Below are 21,383 nucleotides of genomic sequence, written 5' to 3' on the forward strand. Positions count from 1 at the left end.
AACTGAATTGATTGGAGCTGAATTAAACTAAATTGAAATTAAGCCGAAAATAATAGACTTGTAGTAAAGGGATAAAGGGAGTAGAAATATACTTCACTTCATAGAATCATAGGTGGATTTTAGGATGACTAAGGGGGGATGGGTAGAGGCTAGAGGACTAATAAAACCAATAAAAAAAATAAAATAATTATGATACACTTGTAAGAAACAATATAAAATTAAGAAATAATAAAAAAATTATAGAAAAGGAAAACAATGTTGGTATAGTTGGGTTGGCGCTGATGAGGTGAACAGTAAAGGTCCAGGACTCCAGGTAAGGTTTCTGCAATCCTTCGTTGTTTTTGTTTGCCAATTGGATTCATTTTTATAATAATAAAATTAATTCATTATTACATAGCCTAAACATTTTAGCATTTATTGTCAAATATATTCCATTTTTCCTAATTTATACCCGTACTCCATATTTTGTACTCCGTATTAACATGATAAAAATACGTCTGTACAATGGTACGTGTGTAATTAATTTTTTGTTATACGGTTATGTCTAATTATGTTTCAGATAAAAAAAGTTATTGATAGTGTCAAATGTTAAATCAAGTCTAAAACACAATTTTTTTCTTTTTTATTTAAAGAATTCATGACAAAATATAAGTCCATCTATATTACGGAGTACTAATATTAAAGTTTTCTACTACATATCATACTATTATATGAAATACTTAAGTACACACATTATTTTAAAATACGAAGTAAATATATAAATAGTGTCAAAAGTTAATACGACGAGTATTAAAAAAAACCGAGAGAGTAAAAAATACAGTAGTTGAAGAGAGAAAATAACAGTAGGAGGGACTTAATTACAAAAGCTTAGAGTTTCACTCTTGTGTTCTCTTCTTTCTCTCTCCTTGGCAATTGGCACACAGTAGAGAGAGAAAGAGAAAAAGCTAGAGAGAGAAAGTTAGAGAGAGAAAGAAGATGGAGAATCATGAAGGAGGAGAGAGAGATGAAGAAGTGATGGGGTCAACTTTGACCATGGAGAAAGTCAAGGCTGCTAAGAAGTTTATCGAGAATCACTATCGAGCTCAGATGAAGAACATTCAAGAACGAAAAGAGAGGTTTTAATTCTTAATTCTTAATTTTTTGTAAATTTATTTTTAGATTTAATTTCATTTGATTTTTACGTGTTAATTTCAAGTTCATTTGTACTGATTTAGATCTCAATTGATTATATGATTTTTAGAAAAAAATATTTTAGCGGATTTTTTTCGAGTTTTTTTTGATGTTTTTATTTAAGGAATTGACTTTTGTTTGATTAATTGAGTGAGTGATTGATTTGGATGAGAATCAGAGAATTGCGACATTGTGTGTGAGTTGATGACAGTGTTTTAGGTGGAGTAGAAATGGGTTGAAGTTAGGGGTTTTGGCGTAAAATTCAATTTATGGCTTTAGATTGCAGAATTGGATTGAGTTAGATAGTTGAATGCTGAATTAATATATCGAAAATCGAGTTGTGATAAATGAATGCGATCTCAGTTGGAGTTAGTGGAGAAAATGAGTGATTATATGAAACAAATTTTTAGTATTGCCTGTTTCAACTGCTATGTGTGATTGAAATCAGTGAAAAAGTGAAAATTTGCTCTCGAGGGTGATGAGGAGTGTCGATACTCGATTATTTGAGGTGTAGAAAGAATTGGTGGAGGGGAAGGGGGATGGGAATGAGTTATCATTGTTTGTTCTGTTTTCGAGATCTATGTTGAGAAACGGGTGGAATTGGTTGTATAAGTGGACCAACTTTACTTGATAAGTTTTGAGATTTGAAGGAATTTGGTAGATCTACCTTTAGGCTGGTAGTGCAGGGAAATGACTTTGATTTTATTTGGGATTATTGAAGTATTAGAGATTTAGACTTTGTCTCTTTCAACTGTTATGTGTGATTGTAATTAGTGGGTGAAAAGATGGTTTATTTTTTTAGAGAATGTGATTATATTATGTTATGTTAAGAGATTTGAAGATTCATTTTAGTGTATTAAGGGATTTTTGAGATGAGGGTGATTAAGATTACATTCTACTAGGGCATTGAATTGAAGGAGGAAGGCTTGGAACCTGTTGCATATGCGTTGAAACAGCCACTTTTCTGTTCTTTTCACTATTGTCACCTTTCAATGATATAATTCACCTGACGTAGATGTAATGAATGAAGTCTGATGTGGGTTCTTTAATGATCCAAAGATGCTTCTTAGCTTCCCTTGCAGGTTTCTTTATCAAGTTCTTATAAGGCAGGTAAAGTTGTGTTCTCGTAAATGTCTTCACTATATGTCCTTTTTGATGTTATTCTACTTAACATCTTATAAGGCAGGTTTCTTGCCATCTTGGATTGCATGAGCCGTGAATTTTAGTAAATGGTGAAAATTTTCCCTCTATTTTTCTAGAGTTCAACTTCAGAAACTTATGCATGTTTTAATTTAATATATTAATAAGATAAATTGCACATGACATTCATATATAGAATCTAGGTTTTTTTTTGGAATTATTTACATTATGAATATTGCTTATTAAGCTTGTTCTTATCATGAGTTAAAAGGACCTAGATTAAGCTTGGTTTTATATGTACACATTATGTGGAGGTGAAAGAATGGATAAGGTAGCTTAATTGAACATTCCATCTAATCAAGTCCTCTTATTGGATAATGGCCTAGTTTTGGTTTGGTGGGGAAGAGAGGAAGAGGAGGTTAGTTTAATATACACTTAGCATGGCTTTTTGGTCGAATGATTATGATCATTTTGTTGGGTTCCCCTTGGTCTTTATCTGTCTCACCAACTTTTCTATTTTGCTTTTTTTGGACTTATTATGTATATGCCGGCATTCACTAGCCGTTATTATTCTTTTTGGAACTTTTCTATTGAAGAAGCGGTTTTTTCTCCCAACATTTAGTTTTCATGTATGCCATTTATCCCGTTATAGTATTTCTCTTTTATTGTCTAGTGTTAGTTCTTTTGCAAAAAAGAAACCATAGCAAAATGTTGTACTTGGATTAGACTATCTTAATTACTTTCAGATAATCAGATAGGATCTCACTTATTCTTTGTGATATTTTCTTTTAAAGTTTGCTCTTTATGATGTTCTCTTATGTTATAAATATTATCGTGACCCTTCTGCATCCTTTTGCTTAAATAGCGGTGACAATCTCCATTGTGCTTCCTTATCAAACAACCCATAATGTATTTGATAATTTTAGCCATTATATTGACTTGCTCATAACATCTTCTATAAATGGGATGAGTTTTCTTGATTCATGGTTCTGATAAACTTTGTTTATTTCTTTGATTTTTCTCTTAAAATGAAAGTGTTATCTGGCTGGTTCATGATCAGCAGCAGTACTTTGTGCTCATTTCATTTGTTTTCGGATTAGGTGGAAAAACATCACACTAATGACTGTTATTATTCTGGTGCATTATATTAATTTTGGGTTAGATTGTGCCTTTTAAGTGGCTTAAATGCTTACTACCTTATTGTTGTAGACGCTGGGTTCTAGAAAAACAGCTAGCTTCTTCGGACGTGCCCAAAGAAGAACAAATGAGCTTGATTAAAGATTTGGAGCGAAAAGAGACAGAGTTTATGCGACTGAAAAGGAATAGGATATGCGTGAATGACTTTGAACTATTGACCATCATTGGGAGAGGAGCTTATGGTGAGGTGAGTGTCGATAGTGTTATGTTGATGATGCATTTGATGTATTTTTCCTCTCATATCCTGGTTGTGCTGGTGATCTGCATGCAGTGCTCATCCTTTTTGGCATTTTGCAAATCTGCATTTGAAGTCCCCCCACCCCACCCCAATCCTCCAAATAATAAGTGGATTTATTATTGTTATCAGATTTAAATCTAAAGTGTCCTGTAAAACCTTAGTTGAAGGGGTTTGTTTAGGATCTGTTTGATTAGAACCATCTATTTGTTTTATTTGCTGTAGAACATTTCTTACTGTGCTCTTTTGCGACCTTGTCAAGCTGCGTAATGTAAGAATCTGAAAAGCAAGTATTTTGAAGTAAACTGTTGCTGCCTTGTTTGTTAACTTGCTTAGTACCCTTCGAGGCTGAGTGTTTATTGTTTTTGTGCTATTCCTCCTGATCTATACAGTTATGACACTGCCTTGCAATCTTTCTGGTCATTGCCTTTTTAACTTGCCTGGTAAAACCCCCCACCCTAAAGGAAATAAAAAGAAGAAAAAATAAATCAACTATTTTGAAGTACCTTTGCTGTTGCCAGGTGGAATAATTCATTCACCTCGGTCAGCTCTTCTTTCATCTGGTCTCTCCTTGTTTTCAAATAGTTATCCCATTCCTTTTTAAAGCCCGATCTCTCATCAAGAAGAGCCGGGTGTGTGCTTCACTTATGATGAGATTCACAGACTAGTAGATCCATTACATCTTCCTCTGTTTGTTTTCAGATGCAGCACTTTTATTTGCACACTTGCTGATGCATGACTTCAACCATAAATACATTATCTTTAGTTACTATACAGAAAAATGTATAATAATTTGATATTTTGAAAGTTTAAAAATGAGACGAATCTAACAAGATCCCACATGAATGTTCACTTTATAATAAATCACCAAAAATAGTCAAAGTAAGATGTGTAAATAGTATAAAATGCAAAATGCTGCATAGTGCATTCATAACTGAGGAGGTATTTGTCAAGGCATTGGGAACTGTGTTGGCTGTTGTAAGTAAATCTTAAATTGAGTCATTATTAATGAGCTATATGTTCTGTGATTCTGAGCTAACTAGCATTCTTTTTTGGCTGAATTTGACCCAGAGGCCCAAAGCCACTGATTTGCTCCTGCATTAATGTACTTTTGGTTATTGATATTCCGTTTCATGTTTTTTGCCTATTTAGAAAACTTCTGTTGCCTTACAGATAAAGAATTATAATGTTATTACATTATTCATACTGTTTTAATTCTTCATTCTGCAGGTCCAACTGTGCCGAGAAAAGAAATCTGGAAATATATATGCCATGAAAAAGTTGAAGAAATCTGAAATGCTTAGTCGAGGACAGGTACTATTTTACATATGTTGATTTTGATGCAAGTCCTTAAAGTTTATCCTTGAATTGGGAATACATGTTTCCTAAGATGTATATTTGAGCTAAATAGTTCGCTCGTGTTGTGTATGTTGTACACTTTTACTACTTGATCTCATCAAAACATCATTAGATATGCAAAAATTGTAATATTTTCCCCTAATCTATCACTAGTGTTCTACATTCTTTAATTGGATGTTGAGGCTGTCTCCAATTTTATAAATGGTGCTAATGTCTGAAATCTAAATCTCTTCATTTGTTTTGCATTTTTAGATTTACAGGACTGATACTATTTTCTTAGTGGGGCTATTGAAAAAATTGATTTTTTTTTGGTGTTCCACCCGGTTCACCCTTTGGGCTAATCTGGATTCGGGGATCAGTTCTTGGTGGTTAGGTTCTAGTTCCCTCCCAATTGTTGTTGCGGGGGATCAAACACAGGTTCTCCCTACTAAGTGTAGTTCCAAACACCACTACACCAAAATCCAATTGGTATTGAAAAAATTGATGGTATAATGGCCCTATAACACTGGAAATATCAGCTTGTGGTGGTTGCCACTTTCCTCATCTATCGCCAGTTCTTGCCTCCAATTGTTTTTGACTGGACTCTGGATCATGGCAAAGAATTAGTTTCATCTACTGATATTACTGATGTGTAATTTGTTCTTATTAACATTTCATCTTTTCTGTTCACGCATCATGCTCAATGTTTTCCATGCGGGGTTGCATTTTCTTATACATGACTTCTTGAACTGAATCACCTCTGTAAAAGATATCCATTTACAATGAGAATCCAGAATTTTTTTTTTGCCCCTGATATATATTTTTTTCCCTGAATACTGATTTCCATGTAGTGTGAATTCTGATTTAATGGACTAGTAGAGAAGTTTGTTTCACCTCAAATTCTTTTTCTTTCCTAGGTGGAACACGTTAGAGCTGAAAGGAACTTGCTTGCAGAAGTTGACAGTCACTGCATTGTAAAACTGTATTACTCCTTTCAAGATGCTGAATATTTGTATCTAATTATGGAATATCTGCCTGGCGGTGACATGATGACCCTTCTGATGAGGGAAGATATCTTAACTGAAAAGGTTGCAAAATTTTACATAGCACAGAGTGTCTTGGCAATAGAATCTATTCACAAGCACCACTATATCCACAGGTTTGAATTGCATCATTTTCTGAGATATGAAGCTCAAAATCCATCATCTTTATTGATAATCAATTTTAATGCTTGTATTATTTTGTGAATAGCTGCTGAAGTTATTTTTACTGAACTCTTTATCCAGGGACATTAAACCAGACAACCTTCTTCTTGATAAGAGTGGTCATATGAAACTGTCAGATTTTGGCCTTTGTAAACCTCTTGATTGTGCTACTTTGTCTACTATCCGAGAAAATGAATCCATGGATGACGCTTCGAAAGATTCAATGGATATAGATGCTACCCTTCCTGATGCTGGTAATGGTCACAGTTGGAGAAGTGCTCGTGAGCAACTTCAGCATTGGCAAAGGAATAGGAGAAAGTTGGTAAGCTATGTGCATCCATTTCCAGGAATATTCTGATGGTGGTTGCTTGAGTCTGAGGAGTAGTTTCCTTATATTTTTTTGGTGCAATGGAATAGTTACCATATTAATTATGAATGTTATCAATCTTCCTGTAACCAATACTAAAAGGTCATATGTAGTGGCCAATAGGCTCCGACATCCAAATAATAATTGCTGAAATCTTTTCTATCTATAGTGCTTCATTGCACAACTTATATGAAAAATGCAGTTTTTCTTTCTGCATAGATTTATACAAGCTTCTTGGATGATGATATGTGACTTAGAAAGTTCTTAAGGGTTTCTTTGAGAATGCTTCAACTTGCTAGAAATAAAATGCTTTTATTGTTGTAGTGTTTTGGGTTCCAAAATTAATGTGAGGAGCCTCTTTGCTTGTAAACATAGGCATGCAGTTGTTTATCTAAATTGGGTCATATTGTACATTTTCTCTCTGTGGAGCAGATGTTCGTGCTCAATGGTTTTAAAATCTTAATTAGTCAATTAATATATTGCTTGTTGCATACTTGCATGTACGGTAGGCAATCTATAATCTACTGGTAGATGTTGTTGCATCGATGATTGAAAGGCATAGTGCTGATGTATGCTGATGTGAATTTCTGAGTTTACATGCTACTGCCAAATATTTTTTTTTTATAATTTATTTTTGGGTGAAATTCAACAGGCATTTTCAACTGTGGGTACCCCTGATTATATTGCTCCTGAAGTTTTACTGAAGAAAGGATATGGAATGGAATGTGACTGGTATGATTTATCATCTAATTCATTAAATGTTAGGGATGGTTGCATTAAAATATTACATTGCAATTATCATGAGTGTTTATGTCTTTATGATATGACGTAAATCATTGAAGTTTCAAACATGTGATAACTATTTTTTCGTTGTTAGAATAGAGTACCCAGGACCATGTTGCGTTGCCAACTGCTCATTTGTTCAAAATCAATACTCTAGTTTTGTATATTATGATAATGTCACTGCCATAATTTTTCGGGCAACCAGCATACCTAGATTAAGTTATTGCCATGAAAAATTTATGTACCTTTGTGTGAATAAATAACGGGTCAACTAAAACAATAAAAAAAGAAATTCAATAACACCCCCCCCCAATGTGCCCTGTATTCATATTAACCCTATCTGCAGTTACTTTATTTGGACTTAGTGAATAATAGATAAATGAAGATTTAGTCCATATTTGTATGTTGGGAATACTGAATTTTCTAGCTGTACGCCTGTACATCTTCTGAATTTTTAAGCAATCAAAGGAGTCCAAGTTTTCAATCTTTGGCATGTAGATCTTTCATTCATGGGGCTCAATCTCCAAAATGTAAATTATGCACTTATGGAAGGGTTAATGTAATTTGAGAATGAAAAGTCTATAATTGGTTAAAAACCATAGGGAACTTAATTACATGAGACTACTGAGATTGAAGCTGCAGATGCCCAGTTGCCCACAGCCACATAATGTGCATGCTCTAGCTATCCTGCACTGTCTGAATTCCAGAACAAAGCCTGTTTCTTTGCTGGTACTGATCGAGCTGACCTCATCTGGCTATAATGTGTAGTGTTTCTACTGTCAATAATCTCCTGACTGCCTCATTAACTATGTTAATTCATTGACATAATGTTAAAAGCCTGGAAGAGCTCTTAAGTTTGATACTTGTATCACCAACTTAACAAGGACATACTTCGTATATTTCTACATAAGTAATATAATTGCTAGAACTTTGAGTTTGTTTATGATGAATAATTGTCATATTCATGTATATCTCTATATAAAGTATACCTATGAACTGCTTGATATGGTTGGTGTTTGCAAAATGAGGGTATATCTTATATGGTCTGCTTTTGTTTGTCCGCCATGCTTATCCGTTAAGATTCTATGCAGGTGGTCATTAGGTGCAATCATGTACGAAATGCTAGTTGGTTATCCTCCTTTTTACTCTGATGATCCAATAACAACATGCAGAAAGGTATGCTTTACTTTTATTTTAGATGTGTTGAAACGACTATAGATCATTGTTAACTACCCCGTAGCTGATAATGCTTTTTTCATGTGCCAAGTTCTAGAAAATCTTGAGTACATGTTTAAGTTTATGGGGAAATGCACCACTTATGCACGTAGATAATTCCACTTAGCGAATTCATTGGTATCTGGTCAGTATGAGTAGGACATTGCTTTTTTTCTACCTAATGCAATCTCTGAACATGTGTGATAGATTGTACACTGGAGGCACTATCTAAAATTTCCCGAGGATGCAAAGTTGACATTTGAGGCAAAAGATCTTATTTGTAAGTTGCTTTGTGATGTTGATCATCGATTAGGCACTGGAGGGGCAGAGCAAATTAAGGTGTGATACTGGTTGTAACCTCGTTAAATGTCCTTATCTTTGACCTTCAGGTTTTGTTATTCTCTAAAGTTTATAAGCATTGTCAGGCACATCCTTGGTTTAAAGATGTTGAGTGGGATAGATTATATGAGATGGAGGCAGCTTATAAGCCACAAGTTAATGGGGAGCTGGATACTCAGAACTTTATGAAATTTGATGAGGTATGCCTATTTCTATCACTAACTTCTTTATTTTGACAAAAGTTAATCCCTTTTGACTTCGATTTTAATCTAAAAGGCCAAGTCAGAATTTTCTTGCTTGTAAAACCTTTTAGCAAGTAGTATAGAAATTGGGGAAAAAAAAACTCATTGCAATGAGCAGCCACCATCCTTGTATTTGATATGCTAACTTATAGATGAACTTATAGCACATTATCATGTATAACTGTGGTGTTTCTCTCTTTAGTGAACAGGCTTAAGGGATGGGTACTGGGTACCATGGGGATAGCATTGTAATACTGTAAGAGAGTAGCATAAGGGAAAAGGTTGAGAGTTAGCTAGATTCCTTGTAGGGGGAGGAAACCAGAAATACTATTAATAGAGGAGTAGGGAGAGAAAATTATGGAAAAAATTTGAAGTTTTTTTAGGTTTGTTTTTATTTTGGTAGAGATCATGCCTCTTGATGATTGAAGATTGTATCAATATTCTCTGATGAATCATATCTCTATCGTTTATTATTTCTCAAGTTTCCAGCATTTAGCACTGGGTTATGGAAAACCTTCTGATTTTTTTCCGTCCCATCCCTAAATAATATAACAAGATTATATGCTACACATCTTTTCAATTTTCTAGTTCTTGGCACTTTCTTGCGAGAAGACCTTTTGTGTGTTTTTTATTTCCTTCTAAGTCTAACTAAAGGCTCAAATGTATTCAGTGTACACACATGCACACACACACAAGCACACAAGTGCGCGCATCTGGTTGCATACTATAGCGCTGAATGCATCTTTATGAGTTCTTCTTTGTTTTCAGGCAAACAATGCAACACCATCAAGATCTGGATCAGGACCTTCAAGAAAGGTAGCTTACTCTGACAGCATTATGTATTGATTTTCCTATATGATTACAGAAAAAGAGAGCTTTTGTATTTTTATTCAACCTGACACTCTCTGTACAACATTATCGGCCTATTGTTTAGTTTTGGGTGGTGTGTTTGTGCATAGATTTTGCAGCTTTAACTGCTGAAGAAAGTAGAGCCGCTATCTCAACAAGACTTGCGAATCATTTTTGCAGAAGGATAACAATAAGAGAACAACAGAATAATAATGTTCCCTTTGTCTTCAAATTTAAATCTCATTTTCCTTTTGCACACGTTTTTTCCAAGGTGATTTAAAAAAAATATAGTGGGGTTTGGTTGATTAAATCTAATGGTTTTTGGTTGGTTAAAAGTGAATAAAAAATAAAAGAGAGATAGTGGGGTTTGGTTGATTACAATGAATAAAAAAATTAGATAGTGAGGTTTGGATGATAGGTGAAGGTGATTGATTGAAAGAGAATAAATAGTTTGTGAAAGTGAAAAATAAAATTGGTGAAAGGAAATGTGATTTTATTTAGGGACAAGGTGAAATGAGACTCTTATTTAGGGTAAATGAGACTTTTGTTTGAGGAAGGAGGGATTAGTCATCTTAAAAATATAATTGTGCAATGAAAGGTTATAAATTTAATGAAAATTGTCTGGTTGGTAAGGAAATGCCACGGTAGCTATATCTTTGTGAAAGTAACCATATGAGGACAGTGGGAACACATCAATGAGGGCTAGAAAACTTCAAATCTTGATAAATTAAATTTAACTGTCAGCACTTAGCAAAAGTATATTGGCTATATGGATTTTGTTCACTGTAACATGTGCAGTCATTGTGATGCCTCTTATGAAGCCTATAAGGTATGGCTATGAATAATAGGGTAGGTCAGAGTTTGGGCCTTGCTTTTGTAAGGTAAGTGAAAGTATGTGAAAAAGCTAGTAGAAGAATTCATTGATAAGCTCCGTGAAGCTTCTAATATATGAATTGTATATAGTTTAACACTTGGCTCATGTTCTTCTAGTGTGTTGAATTCCTAGTTTTACAATTGTAACTCTTTGAACTGAGAACTTTGCTAATGTTGACTCTACCAACTGCCAATTACCAACCTTATTGAAAGACACAAAATTTTTATTCTCCTAGTGTGTGGGCTAATTTGTTCCAAATCATGATAAAACTTGAATTTGCTTGCATGAAACACTGCTCCTTGTATTTTGGACGGTCGGTTGTACATCATAAAATTTCTACAAAACTGGAATATGCTAATAGGGAATGGAGTACCAACCCCATCACACACACACACACACACACACACAAGATTTAACCTAAAGTGATAAGGAATTTATTGGCTGTATGCATATTGGAAGCAGGTGGGGTTTATGAGTGTAGTCATTGCCCTTTGTCTTACCGTCTAGGAACAGTTCTATAAAGATGCAAGTCATGTAACTATTCCAAGAGAGCAATAATTAGTGGAAGATGGACTATTTGTTAGATTGTTCGTCTCTTGCTGTGGACACTGAAAGAATAAAGTTCAAAAAATGCATGGAGAAGATGAAATTAGTTTTGTTGGCAATTTCATCTTTTTTCACTCTAATTAGTTATACATTCTATTGATAAATTCAATCAATCTATTGTTCCTTCTGTTCACTTCTTTGGTGTGTGATGTAATTTTCAGTTTTCACCAGCAGTGTTTATTGTTTATATAACAACACCTTTGTTCTTGTTTCCATCCTTATTTTCTCTGTGTAGACATATTTTTTCTCTAACCTGGTTTCAAATCATGCTTAATTTATTATTTTTGTTTATCCTCCCTACACCATTGCAGATGTTGACATCAAAAGATCTAAGTTTTGTGGGATATACGTACAAAAACTTCGATGCTGTTAAGGGGCTACATCATTCTTATGGTATTTTTTTTTTTTCATCCCTAGCTCATGATGCTATGATTTTCTAGTAGATATTGCATATGCTTACTTATTCAATACCTTTGTTGTGTCATGTGTGGATGTTGCAAGGGTCTATACTGTTTGCACTCTGTGCAGATATTCAGGGAGAATATGAATATTTTTGCATAGGTATCTGACTTCTCATACATGAGATACCTTGCCTGAGCTGGTGCAAGAACTGAGATTCCTAAGGCTTAAGTATTGAGGGAAGGGAAGCGGGAGGGGGAGGAAAAGGGAGACACCCTTAACAAAATGTCATTCATCTTAATTCTCAGTCATCATACACTCAGTCTTTCTCTCTGCTTCTCCATCTAACACCATACCCACATCAAAACAACAATATAATTAGAGGTTCAGCATGGTGTTTCACTTAATGTGCCCTTTATGTCTTCCTCCATTAGCAGCAGCAAGCTGCACTGATTTTTCTCCAGAACTGTCTTCCTCAGGGTCTTCCCTTTTTTAATTTGGAATTCCTTTCATTTAAAGTGTCTGCTATAGTTGGCGTTGTAGGCGAATTTAGTGATGTTTGGATATTTATATTTTGATGGAAAGGATAGAAATTCATGGCTACTTTTCTTTATTTTATATAGATGGGGGAAGGGTGTTAGGTTGGCTTTGTGGTTGCAGCAAGTTGTATATTAGGTTGGGCCAACAACAGTGCTTGTTTGTAGGAGGATATGGAGAAGGGACCGAGTTTTAGTTTTTTTTCCCCTTGTTTTCCCATTTTTCTGAGAAATTATTTTTTCAATATTTTAAAGAATTTAATAACTTAATTGCACCCTTGATGGAAAGGTCACAGTAATGCTAGTCAACATTGAATGTGCACATCGATATGGTGATATACCATGTACATTTGAAAGAAATTAGTTTACCAAATCTATTTTCAATAAACCAATGGAGGTGGGTAGAGGAGATGAAAGAGAGGAAAGAGGGAAAGGGCTCGCATAAATTTTGCAATTACATTCTGGACAATTGTTCGTTGTATGAAGTGAATCTGTTATCTTGCTAGAATAAGCTAAACTGGGGATACAGGCTGTGTGGACTAAGGTCATTTTGAGTAGTTTCTTCCTCATGATTGATTGCTAGTACTTGTCCATGGAAAATTCTTATATAATTTGGAAGGCTTATGCCATTTCTTGATTTGCTTTGGTATCACAGATCGTAAGGGAGGCAATTCACCTAAACGCCCGTCTCTGGATTCTATGTTCAGTAATAATTCTTCATCCTGATGACTATACCTAAACTTTGCTTTCATGTATTCTTTTTTATTTTTTTTAAATCTCCAATTACATGTTATGGCGTTTAACTTACCAAGATGTTTGCAGATGAAAATGGGATTGACTTTGCAACAAAGCATGCAGACGAAATGGATATACAGATGCTTACAACAGCTGACGATTGTATGTCCCAGTGAAGAATATGCGTGAAAAAAGTGGCAGTCTTGTAGAGTTTGTGGCATGAATGCGGGGCTTTACCAAAATGTGATGCTTTGTATTATTTGGCTTCTGAGCGTTCTGCAGCTTCACTGTCATTAAGATTTAAGTGTACAGCATTGAAAAACATCAGGTAGAGCCCGATGGCGGGTAGATTTGGCTGAAGTTGAATTTGATATCTAGAAGGGGTTTGTGTAATAGAGACTTTTGTCCCCCTCGTTCTTCATCTCTTTTTTGTTTAAATTTATTTTCTAATTTTCCCCCGTTATCTTTTGGCTAATTTGATTAGAAAAATATAAAAGTAGAATTTGGTCCTGGCTGCCCAGGTTGGCTAGTGTAGGGATTAGTGAAACGCCTTCTCTAGTGGCAGTTTCTGGTCGCTGTTTTTGAACTTTGTTTGGGGACTAGAAACAAACTTTGTAACATTTGTAACAAAATTATGATATTTTAATGGGGAACCTGGAAGTCTTAGTTGAGCTTCTAATTTACTATATAAATGTAATGTAAGGTGTTTGATACTTCTTTTTTCGTATGGCCTTTTTTTGGGGCATTTTATAAAAATATAGATTATTGTACAATTCATGTCATATTTTTTCATATGAATCCTTTGGTAGACAGTGGTGTAAACGGGATGAATAATTTTAGTCACGCATTGCTTGGTTTGAAGTAGTCTTGGACAAAATACGTTAAAAGAACTTGTGTTAGATGCTCATTTTTTTTTATATTATACTTCATCCTAATCAGCGGTTGGTCTGTTATATTTGTAGTTTTGTACTAATAAAATCTTGTCAATGCTTACCAAGTTGTTTTTCAACAATATGTTTTTTCAACATTAGTTTAGCAAATACCATTTCCTATAAAGCTCGATTACAATGTACCAGTATGGAAGTCGTTAAAGGGAAAGTTAATCCACCACCGTAACAATGTTTGGGATAATATACAATTAAGAGTTAACAATAATCCTTTTCAAGGGCAATAAGATTTATTGCCCAATATTCATGTGGAAAACGCTATAATTTTGGCAAATGTTTCTAGAAATTGTGCATAGAAAAAGATAACCCATGTATGTTCACAAAGATAGTGAAGGTGACCTTCAAGAGATAGCGAAGGATTAAATGATGGAAGACTAAGCCCCACAACAACAATCATGCATACGACTTTTACCGTAGCCACGTTTTAAAATTGTTTGTGTGATATAAAAACGAATACCAATGACATTGAAAACAATACTAACCTAGAGCTGTTAAAAATGTTGGTTACTAGAGTCATAAAAGACTCCAAGACTAAAGATTGAAAAATCCTCTTATAGATAAACCGTCATAACTAATACCGTACCACGTCAAGTAACAAAATCAAACCTTACCTATAATCAAAACCATGGAGTTAAAGCTAACCATAACGATTGTACTCGTATTAGTCGTATAACATTTCACTTAGGTTAAACGACTACAATTGCGTTGTTGCGCATAGACTAGCACGGTACTGGGTTGAGCCAAACTAGAGAAAACAAAAGGTCTTATGTTAAAGCAGCACATAACCCCAAAGGCCGAACCCTGATACTATCACCGGCGACACAAGCAGAGGAAAGGGCGGCGAAGATGGCGACGAGACTACATGTTGGTGGTTTAGGAGAGAGAGTGAAAGAGGAGGATCTCCGCAACACATTTTCTCATCTGGGTTCCATTCAAACTGTTGAGATTATTCGAACTAAAGGTCGTAGCTTTGCTTACATTAACTTTCTTCCTTCTTCAGAAAATTCCCTTGCCAAACTCTTCAGCACGGTATATCAATCATACCCCTCTTTTTTATATTTTTTTTCAATTTCTTTTCAATTATTTGTTGTTTTTTTTTTAGTGATGGGTGTTTTTGCTATATGGGGTTTTTTTGTTTTTGTGTTTATCGTTTGTTGTAAGTTGTATCTTTCATTATGATTTACTCTGCAATTATGTTGACTGGTAATTCTATTTTGATTCCCATTTTTGAATTTGATTGAAGAAATGTGTGTTGATAGTTTTTGTATGAATATAGCTTATGAATATCAATCAATTTTTGGGTGTTTTTCAAATTTGATTAGAGAAATGTGTGCAATAATTTGTACAATTAACAATTAATTTGGTTCCCTTTCGAATATGGTTTGGGAAATGTGTGATAGAATTTTCATGAAATAGTGTATGAATATTATTATTTTTTTCTTTTTTTTGATTCAGTTTATGAATATCAAGTAAAGTAAAGTAATTTTGGTGTGTCTTTCGAGTGATAGAATTTTCATGAAATAGTTTATGAATAGCAAGTAATTTTGGGGTATCTTTCGAATTTGATTGGGGAAATTTGTGAAATAATTTGTATGAATAACAATTTATTTGGTTGTCTTTCGAATTTGATTGGGGAAACATGCATTTCACTTTTTGTTTCCATTCGAATCTTAATCGTGACAAGTCGTTACTACTAGCAATGACTTCCTCTAGCTTCTTTGTGGCCCATACGAGTGCGAGATAAAGCTTTTCAAGTGTAGAAGATTCTTTCAATTGGCTAGAATCCGTTACTACTCTCAGGGAGAGGCGCGAGAGAATGGTTCCCTTATAAGTCTGATTTGCAGGTGAGCGAGATGCCGCTTCTTCCCCGTGGGGTTGGGGGGTCGCTTCCTTCTATTGTGTTAGGGGGTGTCCATTAATTTATTTATTATTGGATCATGCAGTCTCTTGAGATTAATTTCGAGTTTATTGATATTTAGTTTGTCCATTTTAATTTCTTCAACTGTTATTTTACACTATTTTCACTTTATCCTAGCACAGTTCTTTCTTGTTTTGCTCACATAAGCGCACTGATAATACCCGTCCCTTTTGATACATTTTCAGATGGTGATATTTTCGGCTTATGGGTATGGTCTTATATTTCATATAATTGTCCCTTTGTCTTGATTGAATTGCTTGATATTTTTGCACTCTTTTATCCCCTGTTTTGTTTGTAGATTCTGGGATGAAATTGCTTAGTTGTTTTGGAGCGATGGTTTTCAGTTGACCAAGGAATGAGGGATCAAGGAGGGGATGGTCAATTGATTGGACAATACATTTATGGCTTTTGTGTTGGTTTTCCAATTTACTGTAATCTGTTCCAATAGGGATGATGGCAAAAGGTTAGGAAGGGAAAGTATTCGATTCTATCTATTAAAAATAGTTTACCAACTGAGTAAAATCTGTTTGTTTTAGGATGTAGTACAATCATTCAGGCAATCTAGATTCAAGAAGGTCCTATTTTAGCACTATGATTAAATTTCAAAAATTATTAGGTGTCAAACTATAAAGATTTGGCTGAGTATATCTAAGGGACTTCAGATATAGTTTTGAAGGAGCTGCTCCCTTGTTTTTGATTGGCAAGCATTTTCTGGAGTTGAAGGCTGAGGCAAATTCCAATTTCTAGCTCATCATATTGTGCAAATATTTTTGAAAAGTGATTGACTTCCTTTGTGATTGTGCAGATTTTTGCTAATTTCCGTGCAATCGTGTGAATCCACATGCTATTGCATATTTTTTCTCATTGTCTCTAATTAACTTCAAATTGCTACTAGGATCCTATGTGATATAGTCATGTCACATAAATTGAAAGGAAAATGTACTGCACGACAAGTGTTGGGCCATGAAACATTGTCACATTCATAAGATTAATGTGTTGGAGATGCGTATGATGTAATAGACGTGTGGTCATACTAGAAAGGATCAGCTAGGAATGAGGTAATTGAAGAAAATAGGGGTTGCACAGCTTACACTTATTGAGTATAAGATGAGGGAAAATCACTTAAGGTTTTGGCATGTAAGATGGAGACCAAATGATGCAATGGTTAGGAGGCTCGAAGAGTGGCAAAGTGATGGGGTTGTAAGGGGTAGGGGACTTGGGGTAGACTGTAGAGTAAGGTTATTTAGGGCTACGTGAGTTTATTGGGAATTGAGGAATCTATGCATTGGATAGGGTGGAGTAGAAGGAGAGTATATTTGTCAAGTATAAGACATGATGTTTCTTATACTAACTGTTTATTCTCACAAATATTTTATTTATTCTTTGTCTATCTCCAAACCTTTTCATTTGTTCACTTTACATTAAATTACTTTTCAAATTTAATTTTCTTATCAATACTAATTATAATTGTATATGTTTTTATAATTTATTATAATTATAATTTCTCAGTTTTTATTTTATACCCTTCTTTTTTGAGATATAGTTGTTGACCTCATCTTTTTATTTTATTTATATTTTTTAAAACCATATTTTCTCTATTATAACTTGCCCTACTTTCAATTTTGTACTCTACTTTGTTTACAACCTCAACTAATGGGATCAAGGCTTTGGGATCAAGGCTATTTTGTACTCTACTTTGTTTTTATTTCGAATGATGATTCATGTTAGCCGACCAGATACTTTTGGGATCAAGGCTTTATTGTTTTTGTTGCTGTGCTGCTGCTTTTAGTAATGTAGGAAGTTAGTAATACTGAAGTATGGCTTTAGTGGGTTCATTTTAGAGAGAGGGGATTATGCTGAGTTTTATTCTGAGTTTTCTGTTAGTTTGTTTTACAGTAGGAGAAACAAGCCTCTTGAATGCTTCTATCCTTTATCATTGCTGTTTACTAGTACATCATCAATCAAATGTCATCTTCTACCTTAAGTCCCACATATCTTTTAATTTCTGTTCAAAGCTAAGTTGATTCTTAATAACATGTGCTGTTTTTGGGGTTAATGTGTATTTTATTAAGGGTGTATTTTATTAAGGGTCAATTGGAAATAAATTTTTTTGTTATTGCAAATATGTAGGCTAACAAGCAATAGACCCTTACCTATCCATCTATCACATTCCAAATCCCTCTTCAGTTGATTGCCTTCTTCTGTCTCTAATACTTGTGCACTCTACGCACTGTGCTGGTTAAGCCTTCTTCCAGGGATAAATCTTAGAAATTTCAGAAAGAGAGAGATAAATCTTAGAAATTTCAGAAAGAGAGAGATTGACCAATGCTTCTCAAAGATAGAAATTGTATTTGTTTTGTCTTTTATAGATCTTGGAAGGAAGCAGGAACACTGGTCTTTGCTGAGTGGTTACTCGATGCATAGAATCTGACACCTGCTAGGAAGTATCTCATTAAGCTGATTGGACTCTAAAAAAGTTCCCTTATGACAAACAGCCTATATTCCTTTGGCCTTCCAGAAGTTCAAAGATAACATTTTGCTGTATCAGATATTATTTAGTTACTATCACATGAAGGCCCCCTGCCCATAGACAGAAAGCACAGGGGCCTGCATTTTTATTACCAACCTCTGCCCCTGGGGAAGGGGTGGTTATATGCTGTTAGTAAAAATTATTTTGATACTTTAGGTTGCTAATATGTTTTCTGATATGTGTTTCAGTATAACGGGTGTTTGTGGAAGGGAGGAAAATTAAAGCTGGAAAAGGCGAAAGAACATTATATTGACCGGTTGAAACAAGAATGGGCAGAAGATGCTGAACTTGTAAATAGTGAAAATATTGATTCCAGTCTAAATGATCTTGATGAAAATGTGGCTGGTTCTCTAGAGCCCAAGAGCACCCTTGATTCTGAAAAGATGCAGATCCGGATGTTCTTTCCCAAACTAAGGAAGGTAATGCATTACCTTATGTAAAATTGTGTTGAGTTAGGTAATTATGGCATGCACCCCCCCCCCCCCCCACCAAAAGCTGTGTTTAATAGATATTGTGTCCATGTATGTTGGCCTGTTGGATACTTCAGTACAGTCTTTCCTTTTGAGCATCATATTTTCTGAATGCAGGTGAAAGCATTACCTTTTCGTGGAACTGGTAAACACAAATACAGTTTCCAGCGTGTTGCAGTACCACCTCTTCCAGTTCATTTCTGTGATTGCCCAGAGCATTATGTTGACATACAAAGTGACAAGATGAATGACAGAGATATGACAAATCCAGTGATGAACAAGCTTCTGAACAAGGGAACTTCTCTGAAATCTGGATGTGCTCAGCCCATAAGAGGAATGCAAGTACGTGATACGATAATACAAGATGATGGCCTGAATGAAGAAGAGATTACTGTCATGAATTCTGTGATGAAAAAACTCTTAGATAGGGAGAGTGCCAAAACTGAGAGAAGGGACCGTCATAATACTCCACAGATTGCTGCCCCAACTGTTGAGTCGCAAGAGGATAATAACGAAATAGATGAAGAAACAGATGATGATGATGATGATATTAAAATCAATACGGGGGCTGGACAAGATTTTGGACCAGAAAGTTGGGAGCTACAAACAAGCCTGCTTAATAAGGTGTGATTTTTGTTTTATGTGATTTGAAATAGTTAAGTTTTATAACAAATCTCTGTTTGACTTAGTTTTGATGACTCGTGATGCAGATGGCGAGGTCAAATGAGACTTCTATTGAACCTTCCAAAAGTAAGCTTGGTACGCAGATTATAAAGGAAAAACTTTCCAACAAGAAAAGGAAATCAGTTTCCAATGAAAGCAATAAAAAGGATCCTGCATCTCCTATCCATGGAAAAAAGGCCCGTTTTCAAACTCAAATAATGGACTCAGAGGAGCATTCGGAATTGATAAGTGTAACAGGGTCCAATACCAATAAATCAATTATAAGTGGCATGCCGACTCAGAAGGCTTCATGGAAAAAACTGATTGGTGAAGGCAGTAGCAGATCGTTCTACTTGTCACAGGCTACACCTGGTGGTGGGACTAAGATTGATGAACAGCCTATATCTGGTGGAGAAACATCAACCGACCGCAAGAAACACAAAAGGAATCATGATGTTGTGAATGAAGAGCATAAACCTAGCAATACGATACTTTCTGTGAACAAAGAACTTGAAAGGGTCAGCAACTCTGTGCCTGAAAACGTGGATGACGAGACTAACATTGATGAACAGCCTATGTCCGGTGGAGAAGCGTCAACTGACAGCAAGAAACACAAGAGGGATATTGATGTTGTGAATGAAGAGCATAAACCTAGTAATTTAATATTATCTGTCAACAAAGAACCTGAAACGGTCAGCTGCGCTGTGCCTGAAAACAAGGATGGCCTAGCTTCCCAGTCAAAAGAAGCTACAGAGGGACACCAGGCAGCTCAACCGGCCGGAGCAAGTGCAAGTTTAAATATAGCAACTAGAGGCAGTACTTGGCTGCAAAAATCATCTTGGAGTCAGCTTGTAGGCGGTGAAAAGAGTAGCTCCTTCAGCATTTCACAAATCTTGCCAAAAGATCTACTTGAGAAGCAACAGTCAAACAAACCAAATAATAATGGCACTGCAAACAACTTTTTTAGTAGTGTAACTGCTTTTGGTGGCAGTAGAAGATCAAGGTCTGGCGTAGATGGGGAAGATAATAAAAAAGAAGCCCAAAAAATTGCTGGTACAGGTATTCATCCTAGTACAACTCCAAAGGCAAATGATTGCTCTGATGTAACTACTGCCAAGAAGTCTGATTCAGAGGTGAAGGTGTCCAATCCACGTCCGGGAGTTCGAATCAGTGAAACTTGCCCTTTTATGAGTAGTGCTGAATCATTGAAAGACTGGCAAACTGCTAAAACAACACTTACTAGCTCCCATAAAAAGAGAAACAACAACAAACAGGGTTTTGCATAGTAACTTTCGTCTATTTTTGGTTTCATGAATTGTCATTACCTATACTTTTATAGTTGGGATCAATCAGTATCTCAAACTTTTTTCACTAGACTAGTATTATTGTGCAAATTCCATGTAGCAATTTTGCAGAGAATGCTATCGTCTATTTTCTTGATGGGTTGTGAATTTTTGTATCTTTGGGTGAGAAATGAAAGACCTGATTTCCTTTTATAGTTCTGTCTTCTGTGTATCATTGAATTAACAATTGGGGAGATTATATAGGGATTTAGTTTTGATGAAATTTACTGCGGCTATTGCAGGTCTGCTGACTGCTGAGTTCCTGAGTCTTGACCTGATATC

The 21,383-nt window shown here is 35.1% G+C and overlaps 2 protein-coding genes across 3 annotated transcripts; both read left to right on the plus strand.

Annotated features, from left to right (window-relative positions):
* The first annotated feature begins 886 nt into the window (after nt 1-886).
* Nucleotides 887-14,007, plus strand: LOC110705405 (serine/threonine-protein kinase 38-like). The gene is made up of 13 exons (XM_021883258.1): nt 887-1,115; nt 3,520-3,694; nt 4,973-5,056; nt 5,998-6,239; nt 6,367-6,607; nt 7,305-7,384; nt 8,527-8,611; nt 8,858-8,989; nt 9,076-9,189; nt 10,000-10,047; nt 11,872-11,953; nt 13,151-13,201; nt 13,318-14,007. Exons 1-13 carry the CDS (start codon nt 976-978, stop codon nt 13,404-13,406), a joined length of 1,563 nt encoding a protein of 520 aa, XP_021738950.1. The 5' UTR covers nt 887-975; the 3' UTR covers nt 13,407-14,007.
* Nucleotides 14,008-14,905: 898 nt separating this feature from the next.
* LOC110705408 (protein mel-28-like) lies at nt 14,906-21,260 on the plus strand. 2 transcript variants are annotated; one of them, XM_021883264.1, is made up of 4 exons: nt 14,906-15,206; nt 18,814-19,044; nt 19,213-19,719; nt 19,806-21,260. In XM_021883264.1, exons 1-4 carry the CDS (start codon nt 15,024-15,026, stop codon nt 21,042-21,044), a joined length of 2,160 nt encoding a protein of 719 aa, XP_021738956.1. In that variant the 5' UTR covers nt 14,906-15,023; the 3' UTR covers nt 21,045-21,260. The 2 variants fall into 2 exon arrangements, with proteins under 2 accessions (XP_021738956.1, XP_021738954.1); XM_021883262.1 differs by lacking the exon at nt 14,906-15,206 and adding an exon at nt 15,253-16,021.
* The last annotated feature ends 123 nt before the right edge of the window (nt 21,261-21,383 follow it).

The sequence above is a fragment of the Chenopodium quinoa genome, unplaced genomic scaffold (genome assembly GCF_001683475.1).
Source record: "Chenopodium quinoa cultivar QQ74 unplaced genomic scaffold, ASM168347v1, whole genome shotgun sequence".
Taxonomy (NCBI): Eukaryota; Viridiplantae; Streptophyta; class Magnoliopsida; order Caryophyllales; family Amaranthaceae; genus Chenopodium; species Chenopodium quinoa.

Bases quoted from the DNA above. Each gene is read 5' to 3' on its own strand.
- LOC110705405 (XM_021883258.1), top strand. From the start codon at position 976: ATGGAGAATCATGAAGGAGGAGAGAGAGATGAAGAAGTGATGGGGTCA. The intron at 6,240-6,366 runs GTTTGAATTGCA...CTCTTTATCCAG, and splicing joins AAGCACCACTATATCCACAG to GGACATTAAACCAGACAACC. The intron at 10,048-11,871 runs GTAGCTTACTCT...ACACCATTGCAG, and splicing joins GATCAGGACCTTCAAGAAAG to ATGTTGACATCAAAAGATCT.
- LOC110705408 (XM_021883264.1), top strand. From the start codon at position 15,024: ATGGCGACGAGACTACATGTTGGTGGTTTAGGAGAGAGAGTGAAAGAG. The intron at 15,207-18,813 runs GTATATCAATCA...TATGTGTTTCAG, and splicing joins TTGCCAAACTCTTCAGCACG to TATAACGGGTGTTTGTGGAA. The intron at 19,720-19,805 runs GTGTGATTTTTG...CTCGTGATGCAG, and splicing joins AAACAAGCCTGCTTAATAAG to ATGGCGAGGTCAAATGAGAC.